The 27,735-nt window shown below is 45.3% G+C and overlaps 1 protein-coding gene across 1 annotated transcript in view; it reads left to right on the top strand.

Moving 5' to 3' along the window:
- Nucleotides 1–5,991: 5,991 nt before the first annotated feature.
- FRMD4A (FERM domain containing 4A) overlaps nt 5,992–27,735 on the top strand; it is a 449,083-nt gene continuing 427,339 nt past the window's right edge. The window contains exon 1 of the mRNA XM_081210651.1: nt 5,992–6,265. Coding sequence (XP_081066777.1) covers nt 6,221–6,265 — 45 coding nt within the window. The 5' untranslated portion in view covers nt 5,992–6,220. The remainder of the gene's footprint in view (nt 6,266–27,735) is intronic.

Raw genomic sequence — 27,735 nt, forward strand, 5'->3', positions numbered from 1 at the left:
CAAGGAAGCATGTAAATCCTTGTCCATTCAGCCATAAGAGGAATGAAAACATCAGTAAAATAACATTCTTCTGTCACTGCTGTTTATACAATTGCATTGTGCACAGCTGATGTTTCACAATCACAAATTTAAGAACTTGTGGCTCTGCTCATCTTTCATAGCAAAAACAGACAGGAAATTCAGTGGAACCTTCATGTATAACAGATTTATAGTGGAATGCATGTTCATGAAATGAAGCTCATTTTATCAGATGTACTGAAGTGTTGTCTTCAGTTGCATAACTGCTGTTGGACAAACCACTGAATGATGGCGTAATGCTACAAGGAGGAGCCTCAGGGTTGATTGGATCCTTGAGCTGTGATTCCTGCAATGCAGGGGGTGGCACTAGGTGACCTCCCAACTCTATAGTTCTATGACTTTACTCCTTCCTCCCCTCTGGTGTGGCCACAAGGAGAAGATTGGAAGTATTTGGCACTTGCTTCCCCCTTTGGCTACTCAATTTGCTGTTATATCGAAACTAGTCAGTTGGCCGAAACAATTTCAAACCTCAGTTTATGATCCTGGTTTGTGTGGATAAACCAATGTGGCAGAGGTGAATGGGCTCATGCAAGCAACCTGAAACTAGGGGTGGCCAATGGGGTGCCCACCAGATGATATGGACTCTTAAGTCCCACCAGCTCATGCCAGTGTGACAGGTGATCAGGGAAACTGGAATGTGTGGTCCCTCAGCAGCTGGAGGGTTCCATGTTGGCAATCCTTGCTTTAAACCAGGGATGGGAAAACATTTTCACCCCAGAGGCCCTTCTCCCTCACTAGATTCAAAGCAAGAAGAACAAGCATGGAGACGATGGAGAAATGCTATTGGGTGACAGAGAGAAGACAGAATTGCTCAGTACCTACTTTACCTCTGTCTTTACCTAAAAGGGAAGCAAATCCAAACTGGATGATAATGGAACAAACGCCGCAAGGAGGGAACTGCAGCCCAAAATAGGAATAGAAGTAATAAGGGAACACCAGGCTACTTTCATTGAATTCAAATCTCCAGGCCTGGATAAGCTGCACCTAAGGGTACTAAAGGAGCTTGTGGATGTAATATCAGAGCCTTTGTCTATGATCTTTGAGAGATCTTGGAGAACAGGTGAGGTCCTTGCAGACTGGAGATGGGCAAATGCTGTCCCCATCTTCAAAAGGGGGAGGGAGGAAGAGCCAGGTAACTACTGACCAGTGATTTTGACATCAATACCAGCAAAAGTCCTAGAACAGATAATTCAATAGTCAGTCTGTGAGCACTTAGGAAAGGATGCTGTGATTACCAAGACCCAGCATGGGTTTCTCAAAAACAAGTCATGCCAGTCAAATCTCCTTCCTTTTTTTCATGGAGTTACATGCTTGGTGGATCAGGGGAATGTTGTGGATGTAGTGTATATTTATTTCAGGAGGGCATTAGACAAAGCCCACCATGATATTCTTCTGATGCAGCTGGAAAATGTGGGCTGGATGAGGTAACTGTTAGGTGCATTTGCAGCAGATTGACAAAAAGTGTTCACTAATGGTTCCTCGTTATCCGGGGGTGGGGGTGGGGGGAGTTATAAAACGTCTTTATAAACGACTTGGAATTGAGGAGATGCTCAGAAGGTTGTGGGCTCTCCTTCATTGGAGGTTCTAAAGCAGGGGTTGGATGGCCATCTGTCAGGGATGCTTTAGCTGAGATCCCTGCATTGCAGGGGGCTGGACTGGATGACCCTTGGGATCCCTTTCAACTCTAAAATCCTATGAATCTATGAGCCTTTGTAGCGTGGAGTCTCTGTACACTCCAGACTTCATCCAAGACTCATTATCACAGTTAAAGGACATTGCCTACCAGGCAAACACACACAAAGAAGGCTTGGAGAAGGTTGGTGTGAGGAATGGGGCATGGTCAGGGAGAGTCCTGAGGGCCAGATGGCAGGGCCTGGAGGACCACATTTGACTCTGGGCCTGAGATTCCAAGAGAGAGAGGTTTGGAAGAGAGATTCCTACCCTCCAGGAGCAGAGTTAAGCACAATGGCAATTGCTCCAAGCACATCAAAACTCTTTGATTTGCATCAGGCAAGGGGCTTGGGTCCAGCAGAATCTTCTGCAAAGGGAGGGCCTCTGGTTTGGGGGGGGGGCTCAAGTTCGCAGTGAACACACACCCTGACTCAGAGGCAAAAGAGCTAGCAAACCAGGAGCCCAATGGACCATGAAACAGAAAACATCACTTTTGTCCCATCTGCTTTCTGTGCAGAGCATGTGCATACGCAATACAAACAATTAAAACAGTGTGACCTCCTCACAGTAACAGTCATTGGAACTAGTACTATTTTTCCTGGTATGTGAATTTAACGCTTACAGGGTGGCAATTGCCTTTCATTGTGGGAAAGATAACCCCTGTCTTGAGCAAGTCCCCATTTTTTGTGGTGAGAAAAATAATAATCACAGGTCTTCCTGTACTGCTGTTTGTATTGATAGAGACACCTAAGAGGAAGAAAAGTGTCTTTTCTTTCCTCTACCCTATGACCAAGTTTAGAATTTCCAGCAAGAACTGGGCAAATTCCATTCTACGTACTAAGGAAGCCCAGTTTTTCCCCAAACCAGCTGGTCTCTGACCAGTCTAACAAAGGGAACTAAATTCCCTCCTTGTTAATTAAATCTCTGAAATTGTTGGTCTGCTTTATTCTGTTACCAGTGTTCTAACCCTATAAAAAGCCTTTAAGTCAGTAAGCGATCATGTGGCAATTAATTAGCAGTGAGATGGCCATGTGATTAACAGCTATGATGTGTTTAGAGCCTAGCCATAAACCTTCTACACTATTTTTTTCCTCTCTCTCTACTCACTAGCTTACCAACACCCTTCTTAGCCAGTTTTATGTTACAATTCAGTTTTGGATTTATAGGGATTTAAATATTTTCCTACAGACCAATAAACTCTGTTATAAAAATGACACAGCAGTGATTTCCCATGCCCAAGTTGACCTTGGAAAGGCACCTCTTGCAGAATTATGGCTGTTGAAATAAAGAAAGACCAGTTTCCAAACAAGAATTGTAAGCATTTATTTTTTGTTTAAAGGAACCACTGTTCCATAGATAGTCAAAATAGACAGGAAAATAGAGCAAAATCAGAGTGTTAAATTGCAAAGTATAATTTTCCAGGAAACAGGTTTTTGGAACAGCAGTGTAACAGCTACACGTCTAAAGGAACACAAAAATGTTTCCACAGCTGGTCTCCAGGGCTGATTTCATTGTTAATCTTGGAAGAGCAAGGGCTGAGCTTGGAGGTAATTGGCTCCAAGGATCTTGTCCACATTCTTGGGCTGTAAAAATCGAAAAGTATACAAGGACAAGTACCGGTACTTGCCCACAGTTAAGACCATCCAAACTGGGATGAATGCAAGTGAATTTATTCACAATGTGCTTAGAAAAATTGGTCACAACAGGCCACTGAGAGGTAATTTCCAGGGAACAAGGCACCAACATGGCGCCATCAGGAGAGAGAAGATGCCTTGGAGTTATTATGTCAACCACCTGGACCAGAGGTTGACCAGGGCTTTGTCCAAACTTTAATTCTAAATGAGGGTGTATTGCAGAGGTTTTCAACCTTTTTGAGTCCGTGCCTCCCCTGACCAAGTACATTCTTTCTGCATCACCCCAGTTATGTCACCCCTTGCCTGCAGAGCTGGCAGCCTCTCACCCTTTTTCGAACAGCCTCCCTTGTGGAGTGTTCCCTCAGCCTCCTCTCCTCTCCCCTCTCCTCGGGAGTCCTCCAGGCAGCCACTGCTGCTGCCCCTGGTCTCTAAGCTGCTCCCCCCCAAAAAATAGGTGCCTCCTCACACTGCCCCACAGGGAACTGGGACTTGTCTGTTCATTCCCAACAGCAAGGACTGGCGGACTGGTGGACTGGGCTCCCTCGCCCACTTGTTTGCCTACTCCAAGGCCACTTCAGCTCCTGGCAACCAGCACCCCCGGCCAGCCCCAGAGACACAATTCACCTGGGTAACTTGTAGCCAGGGCTGCTGCAACAAACAGCTGTGCAAGCCTTTGGGGGGCAGAGATGTGAGAGGGCATCAGAGGAGGGAGGAGGGGAAAGAGGGACAAAGGCCAGTGTTGCCCACGGCCCCCCGACCATCATTCAAGGCACCCCTGGGTGCCATGGCACACTGGTTGAAAACCACTGGTGTATTGGATTGTCGGCTTACTCTTACAGGGGAAGCAGGGGCAGACTTTGGTCTTTCAAATTTCAGTGATGCCCTGTCCCATGCCAAAATTTGGCACCCCCTGCATATTGCTTTCTGTTCTGCTGAATTTACTATGTCATAGTTGTGGCGCCCTATGGCACATCCAATGTGGCAGGTCTGGTTGCTCTGCCCTAAATCTGCCTCTGGAGGAAGTGAATGTGTGACTTGTGTTGGTTTGTGTGCCCTGGTGGGTGTGGAAGAGAGACACACAAATCTAGCCCCAGTCATATGATTCCATATGGAATGAACACATGGACAGTGGCAACAGCATCACACATCTTGATCCAACTTCCACACATCATCTGAATGTAGGAAGAACTATACTGTAGTCCTTTCCCCAGTTCTCAGACCTTTACTCCATGTGCAGAATGAATGAATGCTTCACCTGTGCTGCAACATGGATTTACATGTAGAAGCACATGTGTGGCAATGATAGGACTCCATGTGACTGAAAAAGCAGTTGGCAATTGGATGGAGCCCAGCTGTCATACGTATGTGTGGACACACATTGCAGATGTGTAATTCAACACATGGTAAGAAGCAGGGCCAACTGCTCCCCACCAGTCTTACCTGCTTCTCCCTCGCCAAATGTTGAGTCTGCTTCGACCCCATAGCTTTGTGACAGGACACATGTTTTGTGTGCAGAAGTTCCCAGCAGGAGATGGTGGCAGGCGAGATGGACCAATGATCTGACAGCATAAAGCTGATGCTCACCTGATTCTTTCTACATGTAGAGAAGCTAATGAGGATGTGTGGGTTTTGCCACAGTCATGTACAAGCAGATGCCTCTCACGAGAATTTCCCTGAGATAATCCACTTGGCCCAAGGGATCTTTAGATAAATAATTGAAATGAAAACCAGTGGAGTGGCTTTCGAAAGCAAGGAGCTTTATTTAGATTCCCGTGCTGCTCTCCCTTTTACATCTATTCTTTAAACAAGGAGCTCATTATCTGGGCTAATTAATCGTTGTCCCTTAATGGTCTCCTGCCCCCAGAATCTCTAGCCTTTTGACGACCACCTGAGCATTGCAGGGGACCAGACCCCTCACCAGACCCCTCTATGGAAGCAGAGGAGTCGGAGGAGAACAGGAAGCCTGTCTGCAGCAGGCATGCAGGGAAGCCGGCGTGATCAGAACGCTAACAGGGCAGGCTGTGTAATTACATGTTTCTTGTAAGTGTGTTAGCTCCACGGGGAGCTGAGTCCATTTGGAGACAAGGAGAAATAGCCCCCCCTTTCAGAAAGGTGAAAAGGGTCATCGCATATCCTAGTTGCCATTCAAATATAATAAAGGTAATTGTTGCTCTAGAGTGCTGGCTCGCCTTGCTTTTGCTCAGTCATTCCTCATGTCTGGATTATGCAGACGGCTGCTTTCTAACTAGGGAAGCACACTGCTTTGAGGAAGAGAGAAGACCATTTGTTTTGCAAGCGGTATGTTGTGATTATTATCTTTTTGCATTGTTTCTGCAGTATTGTGAGGGGGTGTGTGGAAGACTAGAATAATACAAAATCTGGGCTGTAGAAGCTTGAACCACAGTGCAGATTATTCTCTTGCCAGTTAAAAGCAATTGATATTATTCCTCATGCAGAGGTGGGGGGCGGGGGCTTTGCAGCATTCCTGTATTTTTAACTTGTTGCCGTAAGGTTTGTGTTAGGATGAATGTCATGTTGCTGTTGCCGTTTGCACCTCCTTTTTAACCATCCTGCAGATTCCAATCTGATCTTTCGTCTCTCTAGCCAGATTCCTGACTGCATCTCCTATTCTCTCTCCCTCCCTTGAGTGTAAAGTTTGGCCTAGCTGAAGCTTGTTTCAACCCTGCAGATTTTGTTTTTAGGGTAAAAGAACTCAAACCAGAGCATTTTCTCCCTGAGCTTGATTTTGGATGTTTCCAGGCTGCCAGTGGATGCTTTGCCCTTGACAGAGGGCCAAGAGCCGACCGAATCCAGGGGAGGATTTATACGACAAGGCGATGGCTACGCAGCGAGCTCCGGAATCTGCTCTCAGCTTGTTGATGGTGAGTGGTTTAAGGGGATGTTGAGCTTGAGGTGGCCTGGGTGGATCGAGGGTGAAGATCACGTCAAGGAATTGATGGATTATATTGGTATTGTGCTGCTGCTGCTGGTGGTGGTGGTGGTAGTGGTGGGGAGGGCTGGCTGTTGTGCTTTTTTAACAAAATGGACAAGGAAGGTGTTTTTTCTTTTTTTCTATGGCCACCCCACTCAACGGTAATGATCACAATTTAGAGAAAACTTCAAATTTACAGATGTCATCTTTTTGTGGCCTTGTTGTTATATATATATATTTTTTAAAAAAAATTGTCTCCTGTTGTCTTCTGGTTAAGGTGCTCTTGGTAGGTTAGAGCAGGGGGGGGGAACTGCCATCAAATGAAGATAAACTGTAATGATCATGATAACAGCCTGCATGTCACAACAAGTTAGCATGCAGTTGTATGTGTTTCTTAGAACAGCTCCTGAATCTCTGCATCATTCAGGAAGTGAACCCCATGGACCTGTGCCCTTGCCTGCCTCCCTATGTGTCCCCAATGGCAATTCAGAGTGCCTTTCGCAGATGATGGTGTTAGCAACCAGAGGATGCCATCTCGGGGGCTGCATGGAGCACCTAATGACTATACTGTGGCCCTAATTTCACCTAATTTCGGGGTAGGGGAGGGTTAGGGTGTGGGTTTCAGGCACTGCCCACAACACGTGGACCTACTGACCCACTCTTCAAAGTTCTGCCAAGGAGGCTGAATCCTGGAAGGGTGTGACTTTCTGTTCATTTGCTTTATTAAAACAAAGCCCGTGGGCTTGAATTCCCCAGATTATACATTTCTTTTGCATCTTTCACTCTTTTTTTGCCATCCGGAATCATTTCAGTCCTGAGCTTTTCCAAGCGTTGAATTAATCCTCCTTCCCACCCCTCCCTTTGCAGGGGATGGAGAGGGTTGCAAATGGCAGTATATACATATTGATCTCTGCTTTCTGATGGTGCTAGAAATGGTCTCCTGGAACTTGGCATTTGCAGCCGTAGACTAATGGCCTCCTGGCACTTTGAGTGGTTAGCAAAGGTCAAGCGGAGAAGAACAACTTTTATGTCCATTACTAAATACTCTATTAAATTTACTGATGGTTTGTCTTTATATTTATCAGCAGCTGTCATAACAAGCAGCCAGCAGTGTGTTTCTTTCTCAGTGTTTTCCATGGTTCTTTAAATGGTTGCCTTCTGGGCTTGGCCTGTTTAAATCTGCAGAAGGAGCCCTCTCTGCCATTGCAAAACCCAGTAATGGCAAGAATGGTTTGCAATGCACTTCAGATGAAGCTTGGAGGAGCAGGGGCTTGGGCCTCAGTCTCAGTGATGGGGGGACAAGGGAGCTGGGATGGATGCAATTGCTGTACAAGTGAGACATCTGTGGGCCTCTCCAAATGGCCTTCCTGTTGCACGTTCAAGGTGATTGGTATTCATGATGCTTTGGGGGCAATCACAGGTGACCCAACTTCCATCACTGCTTGTGCCTGCGAAGGTTTGGGGACAGTCACACTGCTTCCTTTTCAGTCAATGAGGAGCCCTAACTTTCTGCTGAACCCCCCATAACTTATTATACCACAAGTGTTCTGGTTTATTTCTGTCCCATTTTATTGCACTTTAGCCCCTCCGAACAGTAATGCTGTAGAAGCAAACTAACTAAACAGACTAAGGCAGGATGATATAGACACCCTTAATGCCAATAAATACACCTGCCATAAAACCCCCGCCTGGAGGGGCTGGTCTGTCTTTTGCCCGTCTCCCACAATCACTTCCCCAATTATTGTTTATTGTAGATGTTGAACTAATTGGATAGCTAAGTTGTGCCCTTGAAAGACTACCCAGACAATGTGGGATGCCTTTGTGCATAGCTTAGGCAAATGAGTGTGCCGTTTACTGACCCGCCGCTTTCGTCTTCAGTGGTCGGTGTAGTATAGCACAGTTTTACTGGTTGCACCTTTAGTAGTAGCAGTAGTAGAGATCGTGCTGTTGACGTGAGCCTGTCCTTCAAGGAATATGAATTGAAAGGAGTGTAGAAGTGTTAAGTCATTCTCAGTTCCTTCTCTTCTTGAGCTGGCTGATCCACAGCCAAGCTCCACTGCAGAACCAGCATTCAAGCTATTTTAAGCTCATTGGACTCCAGTGACTCCATAGAAAAGCACAAACCAAGAGGAGGGTGTGGTGGCACCTTAAACACCAACGCATCTAGTATGGTAGAGGCTTTCCTAGACTCAAGCCCACTTTGTCCCATGGATGAAGGGAAATCTTATCTGGCAGGCATATAAGTGAGAAAGCTATGGAGGTGGAAGCTAAGTGGCAAAGAGAAGCGAAGACACAGTCAGTGACCATTAGAGCTTCAACAAGCACCTTGACCGGACTCTTTTTGGCCCCTGCTGAAAACATTCTTAATAGACAAGTCTGCCCAAATGCTTAGAAAGCGGAAGTCTTAGTATTTTAATTTTTGTAGGTTTTAAAGTATGGTTGTGAATTTTTCTCTATTAATTATTTTATCTCTTTGTAAACTGGTTTGAGGGTGTGTGTTTTTTTTACAGGTATATAAATTTTACAAAGTAAAATAAGTAGCCATACCATCATTTTTCTACAGTAGCAGATTGGTAATAATGGCTTGAGATTATTGCATTAACTCCTCTAGTGAGGAAGGGAGCCATTTCCAAGAAACAGTCAAAGGTAGAACAGAGATTCTGCTGTTTTCCTGCTCCCTGGATTTCCACAGGCATCTGGTTGGCCCCTGAGAGAACAGGAGGCTGGACTGGATGGGTCCTCTCTAGCCTGATCCCTCCCTCCCTCCCTCCCTTCCACATAAGGTAAAGGTAAAGGGACCCCTGACCATTGGGTCCAGTCGTGACTGACTCTGGGGTTGCGGCGCTCATCTCGCTTTAGTGGCCGAGGCAGGTGGCGTACAGCTTCTGGGTCATGTGGCCAGCAGGACTAAGCCGCTTCTGGCGAACCAGAGCAGTGCACGGAAACGCTGTTTACCTTCCTGCTGGAGCGGTACCTAGTTATCTACTTGCACTTTGACGTGCTTTCGAACTGCTAGGTTGGCAGGAGCAGGGACCGGGCAACGGGAGCTCACCCCGTCGCGGGGATTCGAACCGCCGACCTTCTGATCGGCAAGTCCTAGGCTCTGTGGTTTAACCCACAGTGCCACCCGCGTCCCTTCCTTCCACATACATACATACAAAATTTGTATACCACTGGATGATAACGAAACCTCTAAGCAGTTGGTCAGTTAATTAACACATACAGTGGTACCTCTGGTTATGTACAGTGGTGCCTCGCAAGACGAAAAGAATCCGTTCTGTGATTCTCTTCGTCTAGCGGTTTTTTCGTCTTGCAAAGCAAGCCCATTGACGGATTAGCGGATTAGCGCTATTAGCGGCTTTTAGCGGCTTATCGAATCAGCTGATAAGCAGCTTAGCGGCTTAGAAAAAGGCAGGGAGGAAAAAACCCCCCGCAGGAACTCACAAGACATTTTCGTCTTGCGAAGCAAGCCCATAGGAGATTCGTTTTGCGAAGCACCTCCAAAACGGAAAACTCTTTCGTCTAGCGAGTTCTCCGTCTTGCGAGGCATTCGTCTTGCGGGGCACCACTGTACTTAATTCGTTCCGGAGGTCTGTTCTTAACCTGAAACTGTTCTTAACCTGAGGTACCACTTTAGATAATGGGGCCTCCCGCTGCCGCCGCACCACCGGAGCACGATTTCTGTTCTCATCCTGAAGCAAAGTTCTTAACCCGAGGTACTATTTCTGGGTTAGTGGAGTCTGTAACCTGAAGCGTATGTAACCTGAAGCGTCTGTAACCTGAGGTACCACTATATTTGGAATTGTTGCCTTTTGTACCCAATGTGACCATATTGTGAAAGTGGTATTTGACCCTTGGTAGCTTAGCTAGTCACCAAGTGATGAATATGCCTTTGTGGACTGACCCTAAGGCCTCCAATACAAATCATATTTACTAGGAAGCAAATCCCATTGAACTCCGTATGACTTTCTTCTTTGGAAACGTGTTTAGCTGGGATGAGCACTTACTACTGATAATTACATGAGCATTATGAAAGGCATGCACATTTCAGCGAAGAGGAAATCCTGCCTAACTCTTTTCCTTTTGCCCCTGACTCCTTTCCAATGCGCTGTAAAAACTGAGCAAAATTGTCTATTTATCTTCCTAGTTCCCATCTCATTCCAACACTTCTCTAAATAGTTTTCTCTTTACAATGTTTCCATAATTCATTTAGCAGTGAGATTCACTAATAGAATCTCTTTATACTCCCAGACTCCTGCAATACGGATATTATATTCCTGGCCCAAGGGAAAGGTCTAGGAAGATGGCTTTTAATAACAAAATGGGCAATTCATGTCATGGGAGACATTACTTAGCAACTAGCAAAATGCTCATCATTGTGGTGTTCTTGCGAAGGGAAGGCTGTATTCATTTTGTGAACTGTGTTTCTGTACCACTGCATAACTAGCATTTTCTGGGTGGCATACAGAGAAATGATTGAAATGCAATATGAGCAATTAAAAATGCAATTGCAGTGAAACATATTGCAGCAAGGAAAGATCAGTAACATCAGACTCACGTCTTAACATTTCAAAATAAAACCAAGCAGAGCTTCAAATCTTTTTAAGTCCTTGAAAGGTCCCATAAAAAGCCAGGGTGAATAAACTAAAAGTTTTGCTGGACTTAGGGGGAACACAGCCTAGGTGCTGGTCAGTCTTCTCTAGTAGCTGCCCATGAAGTCTCACTTGGGGGTGGCGCTGGGAGAAGGACCTTGGACAGTGACCTTTGCGTCCAGAACCAGCACAGGCGGAAGGGAGTGAGCCTTCAGATAAGCAGTCTCCAAGGTGTCTGGGGTTTCAAAGGTTAAAACCAGCCCAGAAATAGACTGGAAGATGGTGCAGCTGACAAGGCAGAGTGTGGTGGCCAGTCTTGACCAGGTTGCTTCTAGATCCTTTTCAAAGGCAAGCCAACACATAGACAACCTCCAGTCGCCTTGCATATTGTAACAGGGCGTGTCATTTTAGGGAATGAATCTTAATTTTTGCAAATTTCTACAGTGAGGGGATCTTAAAAATTTTGTTTTTGGGTGTGAGGAATTCCTGTCTGCTATTATTTTTGTGACTGGCAGCATTTAGTTTGGTAAGTCTACGTTTGATGAAGAAGCACATAAACTGCCTTTGGAAAACCCCAAAATTGTAATTTTACTTTCTGAAAATGTCACATACTACAACACAGGTGGAGATAGCTGCTCCGGCACCCGGTGCGGCACACATGCTGTGAGCCGCCTGCTGGGCGGGGTGAGCATCCCAGGGGGGCGGTGCAGCGATGTAACCCTCCCTCAGGGATGACACCCGGGGTGACCACACCTACCACACCCCCTTCCTCCGCCAGTGTAATACAAACAAACAACTGGAAACACTTGGCAATCATTTGTAATGATTTCTATGCAATTTAAATTTTACTTACCAAGCCAAACTAAATTATATTGATTTAACCCAAATATATTTTGAATTCCCAAGTCATGTTACAACTTTTTAGCACCCCTCATTCTGGGAATTGGAAAGCTGAAAACTTCAATGTGCCCTAATATTGCAAGGACCACTGCCATCATCTCTTGCTGGGTAAATTCTTGCCAGTGAGAGTGGCATCCCCCAGGGTCAGGGTGAGTGCCCCAGTGCCCCTCTCTTTCCTCCACAGGAACAAACAGCAACCATTCACTTATATGGGAGAAAGTAGAGATGCACATTTAAATGAGTGCTAATCCAGCTCCCTTTGGGACGCCCCTCCCCCTTATCTCCATAGCCCTGCCCCCCAGGCTGTTTTTCTTGGCTAAAGGGAAGGAACGCTGGGAATATGGATAAGGAAGAGCTGAGCAAGAGGAAGGCGCTTTCTCCCATGGGTGGCGCTTGCATGCTCCAGGGAGGCTGGGAGGGGTCCTTTTCCACCCACCCACCCTTAGTCGCTTGGGGGCTCCCTTTGGCTTCTCTTTTTAATTGCAGTCTGAGAGGTTTGTTGGCTTGCTGCTGGTGTGCTAAGATTCTCAGTAAGATTCAGATTCCCCTCAATGTAGGGATTGCTACCAACTTGGATGGCTTCCACAGAGGATGTAGACCAATTCACGGAGGATCTCCCCTGTCAGGGGCCGGGTACTTCTCACTTGCTGGGAAGGGCAAGTGGGAAGAGTGCGGCTGTGGCTGCTGTCCTGTTTGCGGATCCTGCTTGAGAGGCGTCTGCTTTGCCCCATGAGGACCAGATGCTTGTCTGGGTGGCTCTTTGGCCTGATGCCACTGGGCTCCTGAATCTATTCCCATACTAAATGGCACAAGGGCTCTGCATGAGGGGTGGCTAACACCCCAGAGGACAGGATCACACTTCAAAACGACCTTGACAGATTAGAGAACTGGGCCAAAACAAACAAGAAGAACTTTAACAGGGAGAAATGTAAAGTATTGCACTTGGGCAAAAAAAATGAGAGGCACAAATACAAGATGGGGGACACCTGGCTTGAGAGCAGTACATGTGAAAAGGATCTAGGAGTCTTGGTTGACCACAAACTTGACATGAGCCAACAGTGTGACGTGGCAGCTAAAAAAGCCAATGCAATTCTGGGCTGCATCAATAGGAGTAGAGCATCTAGATCAAGGGAAGTAATAGTGCCACTGTATTCTGCTCTGGTCAGACCTCACCTGGAGTACTGTGTCCAGTTCTGGGCACCACAGTTCAAGAAGGACACTGACAAACTGGAACGTGTCCAGAGGAGGGCAACCAAAATGGTCAAAGGCCTGGAAACGATGCCTTATGAGGAACGGCTAAGGGAGCTGGGCATGTTTAGCCTGGAGAAGAGGAGGTTAAGGGGTGATATGATAGCCATGTTCAAATATATAAAAGGATGTCACATAGAGGAGGGAGAAAGGTTGTTTTCTGCTGCTCCAGAGAAGCGGACACGGAGCAATGGATCCAAACTACAAGAAAGAAGATTCCACCTAAACATTCGGAAGAACTTCCTGACAGTAAGAGCTGTTGGACAGTGGAATTTGCTGCCAAGGAGTGTGGTGGAGTCTCCTACTTTGGAGGTCTTTAAGCAGAGGCTTGACAACCATATGTCAGGAGTGCTCTGATGGTGTTTCCTGCTTGGCAGGGGGTTGGACTCGATGGCCCTTGTGGTCTCTTCCAACTCTATGATTCTATGATTCTATGATTCTATGATTCTATGCATCTGAAGAAGAGCATCTGCTGCAGCTATATTTTTATACTTTAGCATTGCTATATTTATTGCAACAACAACACATATCAGTTGACACACAACAGCATTTCCCCTTTTTGAAGCAAAATGGCTTTGGCGTGCACACAAGCTGCTTAGAACAATGGCTACTCCGTGTCCAGAGTCGCTGTAGCTCATGTGGTGCCTTCCAGATGTTATGGGCGACAGTGTCCATCAGCCCCAGGCAGGGATGGGGGTTATAGCCCACAACATATGGAGGGCACCTTATTGGCCACCCATTGATCTAGAACATCTGCCCTAGTTTATACCTGTGGCTGGGATGGCACTGCCACAGCATGGTGGAGCATCTTCCCTGCTTTATCTGCCCTACTGTTTTGGGAGCCTATTGCCACTGAGAACTCTGGCACACACACATTCAGTCATGTATTAACCTCACAACACCCCTCCTTTAAAACCAATCAATCCCAGAAAGGGCAACTTGCCCAAGGCCACCTAAAGACCCTCAGGCCTGAGCAGGGATTTGAATCTGGTCTGCCATAATTAAACCCAACATGCTCAGTTACTGTTTCACACTGGTCCACCTCTGGAAGTTCTTGATTGTTTGCCTTGAAGCATGGAGGGAAGGTAGAGGAAAGCATGGCTTGCCACTTTGCACATCAGATACAAGCTAGTGGGCTGAGATGGTATCCTAGGTGAACAACTCCTGTGAGTGTGTGCCATTTTGTAGAAAATGAAAGTGCATTATTTGACTTGCTGAAGGTAATATGCTTATGGGGCTGAAATATAGTACTCTGCTGAAGCCCCCAAATGACCCCTTTTGTCTTTCTCCCCATGTGACTTCAGGCAAGTGACACTCAGTGGATGCTGGGTGCAGCAAGCGTGTCCTGCAGCTGGGGGCAGGGCAAGCCACCCATGGGGGTTGGGTGCGCTCCGTGGAGCCTCTCTGCCGCCTCCCCCTCAGCTGTAGGGTGGCTGAGGGAGAGACGGAGGGCAGACACAAGTCCCATGCTGCTGTTTTAGGCAGCGCAGAGCCTGCAGGTTTTCAAGCCACCGCGTCACTCCCAGGAGAGACGCGTGGCTTGGGCATGCTGCAGGCCCCACGGTAAGTAAGTGCCCAGTGTCAGCCACGTTTCGTTACATTGTTGACTGAACTAAAAGGTTTTGTGAGCCCTTTTTTTAAAACAAACAAACCACACTCATATTTTTGTCATTTTGTCACCCCCCTCAGTGATGACACCCGGGGGTGGCCCGCACCCCCTTCCTCTGCCACGGGTGACACTACTATGCATGGTAGTTTTACTGGACACCGTCATTATAATTTTTTGGGACATGGAAGTTAAGAAATACTCAAACAAACCATATGGCAGAAAGGAAGTCCATGTATATGTACACTAAGAGCTCATTTGCACCCACAAGTGTGAGGGGAGCAGGTGTCTCTTAACAACTCTCAGCAGACTTAAACAAACTTTAGTGCCCGGGACACTCTGAGGGAAGCTGTGACTGTCCAAGTGTCATAATCGTGTTTTAGATGTATACTGTGGGTGGCCAGACAGATGCGTAAAGGTTTTTCTTTCTCCTGCTGCTGCAATATAGATGGCATGGAACTGAAAAGGAGACAATGTGCTGTCATGTTCTGAATCCTGGAAATGTCAGACAAATAGGATGGGCACATTTCATAGTCCAGTAGTTTACTCTAGTTATGCAGACTTCATAGCCGAAAGCATGCGCAGTCCAGCATTGGCGCCCCACTTGAGAGCCATAATATATTGCTCAGATTACAGGAGATAAGCAGCATCACTTCAGTCTTGGCGATGGGAAATCAGACCAGCTACAATAACACAAGCTGCTCTCTTATATCATCAGCTGGTTGACACCTGAATGGTGTGTTTAGGCTGCTCTTGTATTTGCAGCTTCATTGCAGAGGGGCTATTGAATTTCTCATGTGGTTAGAATACAAAACGCTGATGGGAATGGCTCGCAATTGGAAGCCTGGTTCCTTAGCTTCATTTTATCTGCCCACATAAAGCCCTTTTGAAGGCTTTTCAAATAAAAAGCGTGTATTGATCAAAGGGTATTGAATGGCACTGTAAGTTAGGTCAGTTGGGCTTGGTTGCGACAGCATTGCAGCATTCTGGCAGAATGAGATCCAAGAGGCCTGACCTCTAGACTGCCAGAGGTTAACGTGCCTTTTAATTGGTATTTATTGGATGAAAGTTGTTCAGAGTATAAAGGTGTTCACTGATGGCCCAGTGAGTTAAAATCCTGCTGTTTGGGGTGATCTGCTCACGTCTTCAACAGTTGCCCTTGGCTTTGTATATGAGTAATAGATCTGTGGCCTCTTTTTAAAATTCACCTCTCATGATCCCAAGTCTTTGGACGGATTTTCATGCTGCTATCTGGGGAAGGGCTCAGTGTCGGAGCACGTGCTTCACACCCAACAGGTCCCAGGTTTGAATAGTTCAAGCCTTGATGTCTTTGGGGGTGGCTGGAGATGGCTCCTGCCTAAAAGTGCCAACAGTACTGAGGCGGAGAGCTATATCCAAATCTGGTCTGGGAGAGAGTATTCTCTGTCCCAGGGTCCCTCGCAGGGTCTGCAAATGCTGGGGAAGGAAAAGGTCCTGCTCTGTGGCCTTTTTGTTTTTGCCTGGCCTCACAGCAGGTCGGCCAGGCTGATCCAGAGGTGTCATGCTCTCTATGAGTCAGCGCCCCATGGCTGCACACCCTCTAATCGAGGGGCCTTCCGGTGTTGTGGGACTACAACTCCCATCATCACCTTGACATTGGCTATGCTGGTGGGGGCTGTTGGGAGATGGAGTTCAGTGGCACCTGGAAGGCTACAAATCCCCCATCCAGGTCCAGTCTCTGGCATCTCCAATTAAATAGTCAAGAAGAAGATGGTGAGAAAAACCTCTTCCTAGGACCCCAGACCCATTTCTAGTCTAGCTAAATGAACCACTAGACAGACTTGGTACCAGGCAGCTTTCTGTGTTCCTATGAAGTATATTGAATTGTTCAATAAAAATAAAAGCATTGGGTGTTTTTCCATATTTTCCTTTTAAAATGGATTCGCTGCCTTTTACTGTCTATAACATTTCATACTAGAAAGCCCCACCTGGGGGAAATTATTACTAGAAATTGCCTACCCAGAGATATTTCTTTAAAAATGATACAAACTCTTTTTTTTAACCCACCAAGCTGTATTATTCCTGCAGCTCCTTGGATTTTGCTCCTCATAATTTGTGAAAAGATAATGAGAAACTGTTGTAGAACATATGTTTGGACTAGTACCTGTTTGAAATGTGTGTTGTAGCTAATATATTAAAGCAGGAACAAGGACACAGCCTTGGAATAATTGAGCCTCAATCTCCTTCCCTGATTTTGATTAACATGAACAAATGAAGCCTTAATGGTCAAAGCCCAATGCATTTTCTAATTAATCACAGGCTGACTAAAAACAATGCTTTGGACCATTACCTTTGTACCATTAGCTCTAAAGGAAGGGACTCATCAAGGACATCTTAGTGGCTCCTATATGGAATATGTTGTCATGGGCACCCAGGGCAGCTATTCACCACCCTCTCTGTTTTAATGTGCAGGACTACAGGCAGTGTGTGTTTATTAATGAAGAGTTAGCTTTATTTGAGGATTGGTGGCAGTGATTATTCCTATTAATGCAACATTACATCATCTTTGGAAATAATATGACAAAGCCCAGCCCTTTAGTCCTTTCTTCTTTCAGTCAATTAGCATGTCTCCTGCAGTTTATGACAGCAGGTTGGGGTTCAGATGGGATGTGAAATCGTGAGATCATTATTGGCAAGGCAATGGTGTCTGCCTTTCAAAAAGGAGGAAGATGATAGGACAGCTGATTCCTCCCCCTCAGCTGATATTTTTAGGTGACACAGTTCCCATTTCAATGGCTGGTGTCAATTGTAACCCTTAGGAAGGGAGCGCCATCCATGCGCCATCTGCCTCAGCGATGCAGCAGATGCACAATTGATAGTCATTGCAGAGCTGCACTTGCTTTTTTGCAAAAAGGGAAGGCTGAATTTTATGTATACATCGTAAGTCTCAGTGTGAATCTGAGTCATCGCTTTGCATAGTCTTTGTACGCAGAATCGCTACCTTTCTTAGCATTATGGAACATGGCAGGTCAGGGCGGCTTTGGCGGTCACTTGGCTGCAGTGATAAAAACAGCATTTAGGTACAATTAATTGTTTTTAAACTCTACTAAAACTTCATCACCAACCAGTGAAAGTTCCCTCCCTCTGCTCTCTCACACCTGTTACTTGTGAGATAGGAATTTAAGGACCACTTGGTTTGTTTTCTAAAGCTATTTTAGTTCTGGTGTGTTACTCTAAAAAAAAAGGTAAAGGACCCCTGGCAGTTAAGTCCAGTAGCAAATGACTCTGGGGTTGCGGCGCTCATCTCACTTTACTGGCTGAGGGAGCCGGCGTTCGTCCACAGACAGCTTCTGGGTCATGTGGCCAGCATGACTAAGCCGCTTCTGGTGAAACCAGAGCAGCGCATGGAAACGCCGTTTACCTTCCCGCCAGAGCAGTACCTATATATCTACTTGCACTTTTGACGTGCTTTCAAACTGCTAGGTTGGCAGGAGCAGGGACTGAGCAAGGGGAGCTCACCCCGTCGCGGGGATTCGAACTGCCGACCTTCTGATCGGCAAGTCCTAGGCTCTGTGGTTTAGATCACAGCACCACCCGCCTCCTGTGTGGGGCAACAAGCTAAGTAGACTAGCCATTGATGGAACAGCAGCTGCCCAGACCACAGATTTCCAAATCAGGACTTTTGATTCTTCACTTCTAAAGCCAGAGCTCAGATGTCCGAGGTGTTGGGGAAACCAGACTGAAGTGCCTGCATTAAAGAAGGTGGAGAGGCCTTAGAGTGAAGGTTTGTGCGTCACTCCTTTATCATGGGATGGGGAGCCTGAAGCCTCCTTCCCTGTTAGCCAACAACGCAATGTCCACAGGTTACGAGAGGGTGGCCTGTGTTTAGAAACAAAAACTGCATGTACATGCCCAGAGTCGTCACGCTATTCCTTTTTCTAGGCAGCCTTTGGAGACTTGCCCATCCCACAGAATCAGGGGCAGATGATTACTATACGCTTGAAGGGATCATGCAAACCTCTCTCTAGTCAGGGGTCAGTGAGCTGTGGATTGCAACGCTTGCCAGTGTTATTGCATTTGCTTTGAAAGCCCAAGCATGTCCTGATAATTCAATCTGTCTCCCAGCTGCATAACACGTGAGCGAGGCCTGGTGTGCCTTTTGGCAGCTCAGTCCCATTTATATAGCCCCAGATTGCCAGTGCCCCCTGCCTGCCTGCTTGGACCCTTCTGAATATTATTGATTGTTTTTAATCAAACTGTTCCTTGAGATGGCCTGTTTCCTTTCTGTCACTTGGCCTTGGTAGTTACAGGGTTCTTCCAGATAACCTACTAACTAAGCATTCATCCTGATTTTCTTGCACAGAGCTTACACGGTTAGACTGTGCCTGGCCTTTATTGAGCATTTGTTCTTATTTATTTGTGGAGTGGTTATATGATAATTAATGAGCACCTACCCTTTTGCTTGCAAGGCTTTTATACAGCTTCCCAGTAAAGATTCATTCATTTCACTGTCACTTTTCTAACTGCCTAATTTTGTTTTTTTAAAAAAGTGGATTTGCTGAAACAAGCAAATGCTGGCAATAGGGCTTTGCCCCGAGGAGACCTCCTGCCTGAGAAGGAGGCCTTGACATGGGTCAAGGGGAGATCATATCACTGGGGATTGGCAGTGTGCCCAAGGCCAGGAGGAAGCCCCACGGGGCCAAATGGGACCCACTTCTGAGGAGTCATGTATAGGATTGCCCTGTTAATCATTTCATGACGGGGTTTCTTGTTCATTGCATGCCTTTAGTTATTTTAAAAAAACCAGCAGCTCTGGTCATATACATATACATTACTATACATATATATACGTATATATATGTATATACATATACATTACTAAACCCAATCAAGTTGATTCCTTTAACTCTTCCTCCATTTATTTCCTGGAATCAATATTCCTTTAAGTCTTCCTCCATTTATTTCCTGGAATCAATATTTCTGGAAAGAGCGGCAGAAAGAGAACTATGGCAAAATTCTCCTTGTACTGTTATGATGAAGATGAATAAGGAAAGAAACGAACAGGACACTTTCAGCAACTTATTAAGCTGGTGGATAATATCCAGAACTATTTGTAGAACTTAATACATCTGTGGCTAAAGTAATGAAGACATGGCAAGTTGAAATCAATTTTTATTGATTATAGCTTGGACTGGAGATCTGCAAAATACAATCCAATTCCTTCATTGTCATTAGGGAGTGTCAAGAGGTGCTGGAAACCATTTGTGGTAAATTCCGCAACTTGTCCTATATATATATATATATATATATATATATATATATATATATATATATATAAATAAAACAGTGGCAAGGCAATACAAGACAACTATAACTGTTTGTCCTGTATGGCTCACTGCCCCCCTCATCGGCCTCCTTAGCCATTAATTAATGATAGGCTGTTTTACACATTAATGGAGCAGCATACCTAAGTAAGTATGCACGCAAAAGGGAACCCCAACAAAGGATGGATGGATCTGTCCATTTCAGTTCTCAGGGTTTCTCATTTTATCTATCTTAAATTCAAATCTTCATATTTGTACAGCAATTTGCATTTTTTTAAAAAATGCTCATGAAAATTCATCAGCATTTTAGTTTGATTTTTCCTAATAAATATATTTTTGTGTGTAATTTTGTCAAATTACATTTTTGCAGAGCAATTTCCCCTAATACAGTGCATTTTGTATGCTATTTTCACTAATATATATATTCTTATGCACGTCCCCCTACCATATGCATTTTTGTACACGTTACTTGACTGTGCAAAATCTGCACTGCAAAATTCAGAGAAGTGAGACTTGGGAAGGATGGCTGTGCATCATAAGCCCATACGCGTGGGCCAGGGCTCATGGCAGAAGGTGGGCAATGACAGGTGTCCTTGTGCCATTTCCACCTGTACAATATACAATCTCGTATACCGTATTTTTTGCATGTACATACTTATTTTCAAACACTGGCTTTTATCACTTGTTCTGTGCAGACTGATAATTTAAAGTAGTAAAATACAAAATTTATCCCAAAAAATTAAATTTTGCACATATGTGCCATTACCTCTTGCTGGCTTACCCAGAGACCTGGAGCCACTGGAAATGATGTGCAGTTCCATTAACAGAGCAGGGATCCTTGGCTGTAAGAATGCACATTATCTATCTAGTTGCTTTTCAGTAATGCAGCAACTTGACTTAGACCAAATAAATATCAACAGATATGACTCCAGTGCTCTAACTCTCTGCTTATTGAAACATAAACCCTAAAGATTCTGATCTCTCCCCTCCCCCCATGTATTCATAATGCAAAATTTAGTGATATTGCGAACATTTGAAAATAGCAGACTCAAAATACAAATGGTATGGTGAATCCAGCTCCCTTGACTAGGAATTCTTACTCAGTATTTAAAGGTGAGATATGATAATTATTAATCAGACTATGCCCTAAAGCTGGTAATAGCTGTGAGTGTGTGCTCATGCTCCTTATCTTCACCCAGGGATGGGAACTTGTGGCACACCCTCCAAGTGTCCGTATTTTCCTGGGACAGTCCCAGTTTTTGATTTCATCCCAGAATGTCCCACTTTTCCTTAGGATGTCCCTTTTTTCATCGGAGAAATGTTGGAGGGTATGTTGTGGCCCTCCAGATGTTGCTGGACTCCAATTCCTATCAGCCCCAACCAGCATGGAGGAGGAGGAGGAGTTTGGATTTGATATCCCGCCTTTCACTCCCCTTCAGGAGTCTCAAAGCGGCTAACAATCTCCTTTCCCTTCCTCCCCCACAACAAACACTCTGTGAGGTGAGTGGGGCTGAGAGACTTCAAATAAGTGTGACTGGCCCAAGGTCACCCAGCAGCTGCATGTGGAGGAGCGGAGACGCGAACCCGGTTACCCAGACTACGTGACTAGCACTCTTAACCACTACACCACACTGGCTCTCTCACTGGCATGGCCAAATGGATGGTGGGAGTTGTAGTTCAACATCTGGAAGGCCATCATGAGTTTTTCAGGAAGTACAGGCTCTTGTGAAGGCTGCAGAGTGCAGAGCACCAGAGAGATGATTTGTCGAATGTAAGAAAGGACACAAACACCCCTTGGCCCACCTTGAAATTTAAGTATGCACATGAAATGATTTCTACCACCAACCCATGAGAATTTAACTGAAGTTTTCTCTCCCCTTTGAAAATTTTCAGTTGCAATTTCTTTCCCTGTTAATAGAGAATGGTCTGGAGGGGAGTGGTAGAAAATGTTGGCACAACACTCTTGGCAGTTGTGTTCAACCAAGAGTGAAAGTTTATTAGAAGATGGGAGTCCATTGCAAAACTAGACAAAGCCTTCTCACCGTATTGGAGCTGATGAAGGGAAGACGGTGTGGCAATTTGAATTGCAAATTGACAATCTTCCCATTGCTCTTGGCAGACGTGAATTCAATATGCCCCACGAAGCAACTGCTGTTCAGTATGCAGCTTCCCGCCATAGAGGGCTTCTTTTGGCAGTGAATGAAAGAAGTGGTGCCACTGGGTGCCTTTTTGCCAAGTCCAATAAACCCTGGGATTATTAGTCTCCTGGCTTCCACAACGGAGCCAACTCAAAACCATATGGTTCCTCTTCTTAAGCATTGCCTTCCGAAAGCAATCGCCTCATTTCCCTCTCTCTTCTTTCCTCACTTCATACGCTTGAGAGGGCCAGAGCCATGATGAGCAAGAGCCATAAATATGGAAGAGGCAGGAAACTTTATGTCTCCCCATGGCCTGCTCCATCTGGCGGGGGGAGATCAGAACCGGGCTTTGGTGGTCCTTATACCTTCCCCTCTCCTGTTATCGTCCTGCCTTCCAGTTTTATTTATGGAATTAGAGTCCAGTAAGACACACTCATTTGGTTTATTTATGTGTACAGAAGGAGACTCTAAGAGGTGTTCCAGGCTATGCTAATTATATTCCCACTTGCAAATCTTATAAAGCACAAACTGCAAATTAACTGTTTGTGCCTGTAGGACTAGCAGCTATTTTCTAAAGTGTTTTCTTTCTTTAAAAATGAAAAAAGGAGTCGCCATGCAAGGGCTTTCAGGAAGCTCTTCCCCATAAACCCGGAACAGTCAAACTTTTCGCTTGTTGGATCTACTTCATTTTTCTACGAAGGCCCCAAGATCTGTAGAAGGTGCAAAATACATAACATTTAAATGAAAGAACAAAGTGCATCTGAGACATGGGTGCCAGCTCCTGGGGGCCAAGGCCTTTTGGGCCCCCTGTATTTTGGGGAAAGAGGCCTCTCCCCCATGTCCAAAAAACCTGGAGGCGAAATGCAGAGTCGACCGCGGTGCATCTCCAGTGGCTGGCTGGCTCCTCCTCCTGCTGCTGCCATGGAGGGAAGGAGGCTTGAAGCAGCCTCCCACCAGCAGTGGCGCCAAGAGGAGGTGGAGGCGGAGCCACCAGCCATGGGAGCCCTGCAGCCGCCACATTCGGCTGTAGCACAGGAGAGCTGGGCGCTCGGCTGGGGGAGGGAAGAAGGCAGGCAGAGTGACCGCCCTTGCCATGCTGCCACCACCACCACCAACTGCCTTTGCTCACTGCACTTGTCTTGGCGCCTGCCATCCCGACCTCCCTGGCTGGGAAGGAATGTGGCATGCTGAGGTCCCCCCCCCCAATGTTTTGTCCCACTTGGCGCTTTTGGGCTCAGCATCTAAACAGAGCTCCGGTTACATCTAGTGTCCTTATCTTCCAGGATGGAACATGGTAGCCTGGAATTGGAAGAATCGAGATATGATTCCCCTTAATCAATGGCTTGACAACATGACAGCAATGGCAACATATGAATGGACAGTTTGTAGACACAGACTTTCTTTGGATAAATACAATGATATTTGGAATGAGTTTGCAAAGAATATATTAGGTTATTGACAATTATATGTGTATTAGGATAATAAGAATACAGTGGTACCCTGGGTTACATACGCTTCAGGTTACAGACTCTGCTAACCCAGAAATATTACCTCGGGTTAAGAACTGTGCTTCAGGATGAGAACAGAAATCATGCTCCAGCAGCGGCAGCACAGCAGCAGGAGGCCCCATTAGCTAAAGTGGTGCTTCAGGTTAAGAACAGATTCAGGTTAAGAACAGACCTCCAGAATGAATTAAGTTCTTAACCCAAGGTACCACTGTATCTACAGCTGTATATTAATATATGGTAATGTAACAGGTTTTTAAAAATTTTTATTGTCACTCATTTTTTGTCCCACTCTATAAAAAGGGGGGAAAATTGTTCCAGGCTTGAACTCTGACAGTGAAGACAGACTTGCTATCTGTCCACCTTTACACAGCCTGTGACTGTTAAAAATGAACTCTGTGTTACTCAGAAGTCTCTTAAACGTAACAAGAGAGATGCCCTTGTTCAGTCTCTGATTGAGTGTCCTCACATTTCACTTTATCTATTTCAATCTTAACATTAATAAATGAAACCTATTTTAAAACTTGAAATCCTGTTATTTCATTATGATTTATACAACATCATTTAGCTGTTGGGGTGAAAAGCACATACAAATAATCCCACTTGCATGGTAGCTATGCTGGATATTTTTAGCTACTCCCAGCAGACCTGTGGGATTTGGAGAAGCAGCCCCCTTCAAATACCTTGGCTCCAAATACATCTGACACTATTCCACAGAAGCCCCTAAGACTTCCAGTAGAGGCCACAACATTTGTGGAAAGGGAGCGTCTCCCTCCCCTTTTGTAGTAGCATCGTATTTTCAGACAAGCCTGTTTGCTCATGCCTTATTTATGCTGTGCCATTTATGGAAACTCCAGGGTATTCCTCCCCTCCTCACTCATTTGCATGATGTCCTCAAACAAAGTGCTTCTGGAAGGAATGTTCAAAGCATTTGCTAGTGCAGGAAATGGAACAGGGAGTCAAAGTCATCGGGGAACAGCCTCCCACCCCACAGTGAGCAGGATAAAGTAATCTGATGCAAACTGGAGGCTTTCTCGTTCCCTTCCTCCGTCGTTTGCCGAGGATGTTGTATAGTAAAGATTGCATTTTGTAAAATATTTGTTGAAGGCCTCTTAACATTCCCTGGCAGACTCTCTGATGTCACTGCATCTTGGTGGCAAAGCCAGTTTACCAGGCAAAAGGGGGGGGGCAGAGCTCTTGTCACTTATGTAATGGGGAAACACCTACTGGGTGGTTCCTCTGAACCCAAGCCGCCTCCATTGAGCGGCAGCAGCTCTCCAAGGTCTCAGCCAGAGGCCTTTCCCACTCCCTGCTACCCAGTCCTTTTAACAGGAAAGCCAAGCCCTCTATCTGGACCTAGGGAGGGGGGAGGAATTCTGTTCAGTTTGCATGTTAATGAGAACCTCCCTAATGTTCAGCTTTTGAACCAAGCAATTCAACAACTAAAATGCAGAAGTGACCTCCTTGGAGCACAAGCCTGGGTAGGTTGTCTGGAGGTCCTGGGCTGCCCAGACGACATGCCCCGCCCCCATGTAGTCCACTCCGGACTTCTGTTATAAATCTTTCAAATGTATTTCCTATCAATTAAAAATTTGATGTGGTGCAAGCAATTTTTTATTCTGAAAGTGTGACCCAGGGAAAAAGTGTGAGAACCACTGTGATAGTTTTGAGGTGGACTCTGCATGCCTTTGTCATTCCTGTTTTGCTTCATGTGCAACCGTGAACAATCCACAGTTCAATCAGTTGTATGAACTTGGAGCCAATGGGAACAATGCAAATTTTTTGGTACTTTTATCAACGCAGATTTGACCCTATTGCACACTATTTCGTGTAAATATTTTGAACTGTCAAAGAAACCCTTTTTTCTAAATTGTTCAGCTCAATAAACTCATTTACATTGGGTTCAATAGAACTTTTCGTTATTCAAGCTGATGTAACTGTGAAGATGGAAATGTATGTCTATATGTATGTATGTACCGGTATGTATGGTGTGATTTTAAAAATGTGTCGTTGCCTGTTGTCAGTGATACAGGATGCATTCAGAAATTGCATTCCTGAGCTTCCAGATAATTGCAGCTGTTATCATGGCTTGTGTGACTTGCATAGACTTGAAAAACAGTTTTCACTTTGATTAGAGTGTCCTGGCAAAATAATTCACTGTGATTAAAAGCTAGACAAGACAACATATATCTCCTATCTCTCCACTGCTCCTCTCTTGAGCTCTTGAGTGTTTCCCAGGTCATCTGGGTGTCATCTCTTGGGGGGGGGTGTGACGGACATGATTTTTTATATATATCCAAGGTGACAGAGCCACTTGGAAGCTTAAGAGAGTCTGTGACACTTTCTCAAGACACTTTCTGATGTAGGCATAAAGTGAAAGTCTTATATCTGATGCTAATTCAACTAATAAACACAGCCTTTGGTTAGTGTTCACAGCTGCAAATGCTTCAAATGAACCATCCATTCAAGTATGATTTTCATTTGAAGCAGGATAAAAGCAGCCTTGTTGCAGAAAGTGAAGGTCAATGGAATATCAGATGATCACATTCCGGCCTGAGGAAAACAAGACCTGCAGTGAATAGATTTACAGGCTGCTGGGTATAGGAGCTGCAGGGACCATTCTGGTATAATCTGAGCTCCTGTATAGTACAGGTCATGGTCACTGGTTGTGGATAGCATTTATTTAGTAGAGACGAACAGGTCAGGCTAACAAGAGAATTTCAATGAAAGCTTTCTTTGACTCTTGGGATGGAGCCTGGCTGTTTTTCTTGTTGCATGTGTAACATGTAGCCAGACCCTCAAGGTGATCTCCACATTTCATTTGGTGATAAATTATGTCACTGAAGTCACTTTGAAGGCTCTGAGTAAGGTTTCTCTGTAGCCTGTTTGGACAACTGGGATTTATATACAGTTGAGAAGGAATGGTTAACTGTCCTAACTGTTCTTATTGATCAGAGAATATTCCTGATTTTCTTGCAGCACCTTTCTGTGGAAAGTCATTGCCCTTATTTTGGATCCAATTTGTCACTTAGGCAGACTTTGGGGTGGAGTCAAAAAAAGGTTAGTGTAAGTTGCTATAGAATTGTCATTATTTATCAGGTTTGAGACTCCTTCCCAGGATCTCTAGAAGTTAAATGGCTCAGAGGTGTGTGTGGGTGATCTTTTTTTTCTAGTTCATGAATGTTAAGTGTGCACGCTTGAACACGGATACACCATGTGGTGAATACCACAATTCAAGAAGGACACTGACAAACTGGAACGTGTCCAGAGGAGGGCAACCAAAATGGTCAAAGGCCTGGAAACGATGCCTTATGAGGAACGGCTAAGGGAGCTGGGCATGTTTAGCCTGGAGAAGAGGAGGTTAAGGGGTGATATGATAGCCATGTTCAAATATATAAAAGGATGTCACATAGAGGAGGGAGAAAGGTTGTTTTCTGCTGCTCCAGAGAAGCGGACACGGAGCAATGGAGCCAAACTACAAGAAAGAAGATTCCACCTAAACATTAGGAAGAACTTCCTGACAGTAAGAGCTGTTGGACAGTGGAATTTGCTGCCAAGGAGTGTGGTGGAGTCTCCTACTTTGGAGGTCTTTAAGCAGAGGCTTGACAACCATATGTCAGGAGTGCTCTGATGGTGTTTCCTGCTTGGCAGGGGGTTGGACTCAATGGCCCTTGTGGTCTCTTCCAACTCTATGATTCTATGATTCTATCTTGCCATTTTGTATGTGCTGCAGTTGATAAGGTTCCTTTTGCACTGTGGGCAATTCTGTTTTTCTCTTACATCTTTAAAGGAATACAACAGGCCCCCTCCTTGTTTTTAAAATCATGTAGAATAAATGAATGCCGTATGCAGCAGGAGGACTTGTGCCTCTGGCCATGTGTAATGGGGGGGGTGTGCCCAGGCAGTGACCCTCAGTGTGAGAAGAGGGCTCTTTCTATTTTTTATCTGTTGGTGAAAGGCTTCCAGTTTCACACACATAAATTAACATTAATATATTGCTGCTGAAATAGCCTGAAGGCATTTCTCTTCATTCTCACTGGTTCAGGTCTAGGCTACTGTTTGGCATTCTCAGGTTTAATTTTCTGTTTTGAGTATTACCTTAAAGAATAATTTCATCTCTTAGGGCTT

This window comes from Podarcis bocagei, assembly GCF_964188305.1.
Source record: "Podarcis bocagei genome assembly, chromosome: 10".
NCBI classification, from domain to species: domain Eukaryota; kingdom Metazoa; phylum Chordata; class Lepidosauria; order Squamata; family Lacertidae; genus Podarcis; species Podarcis bocagei.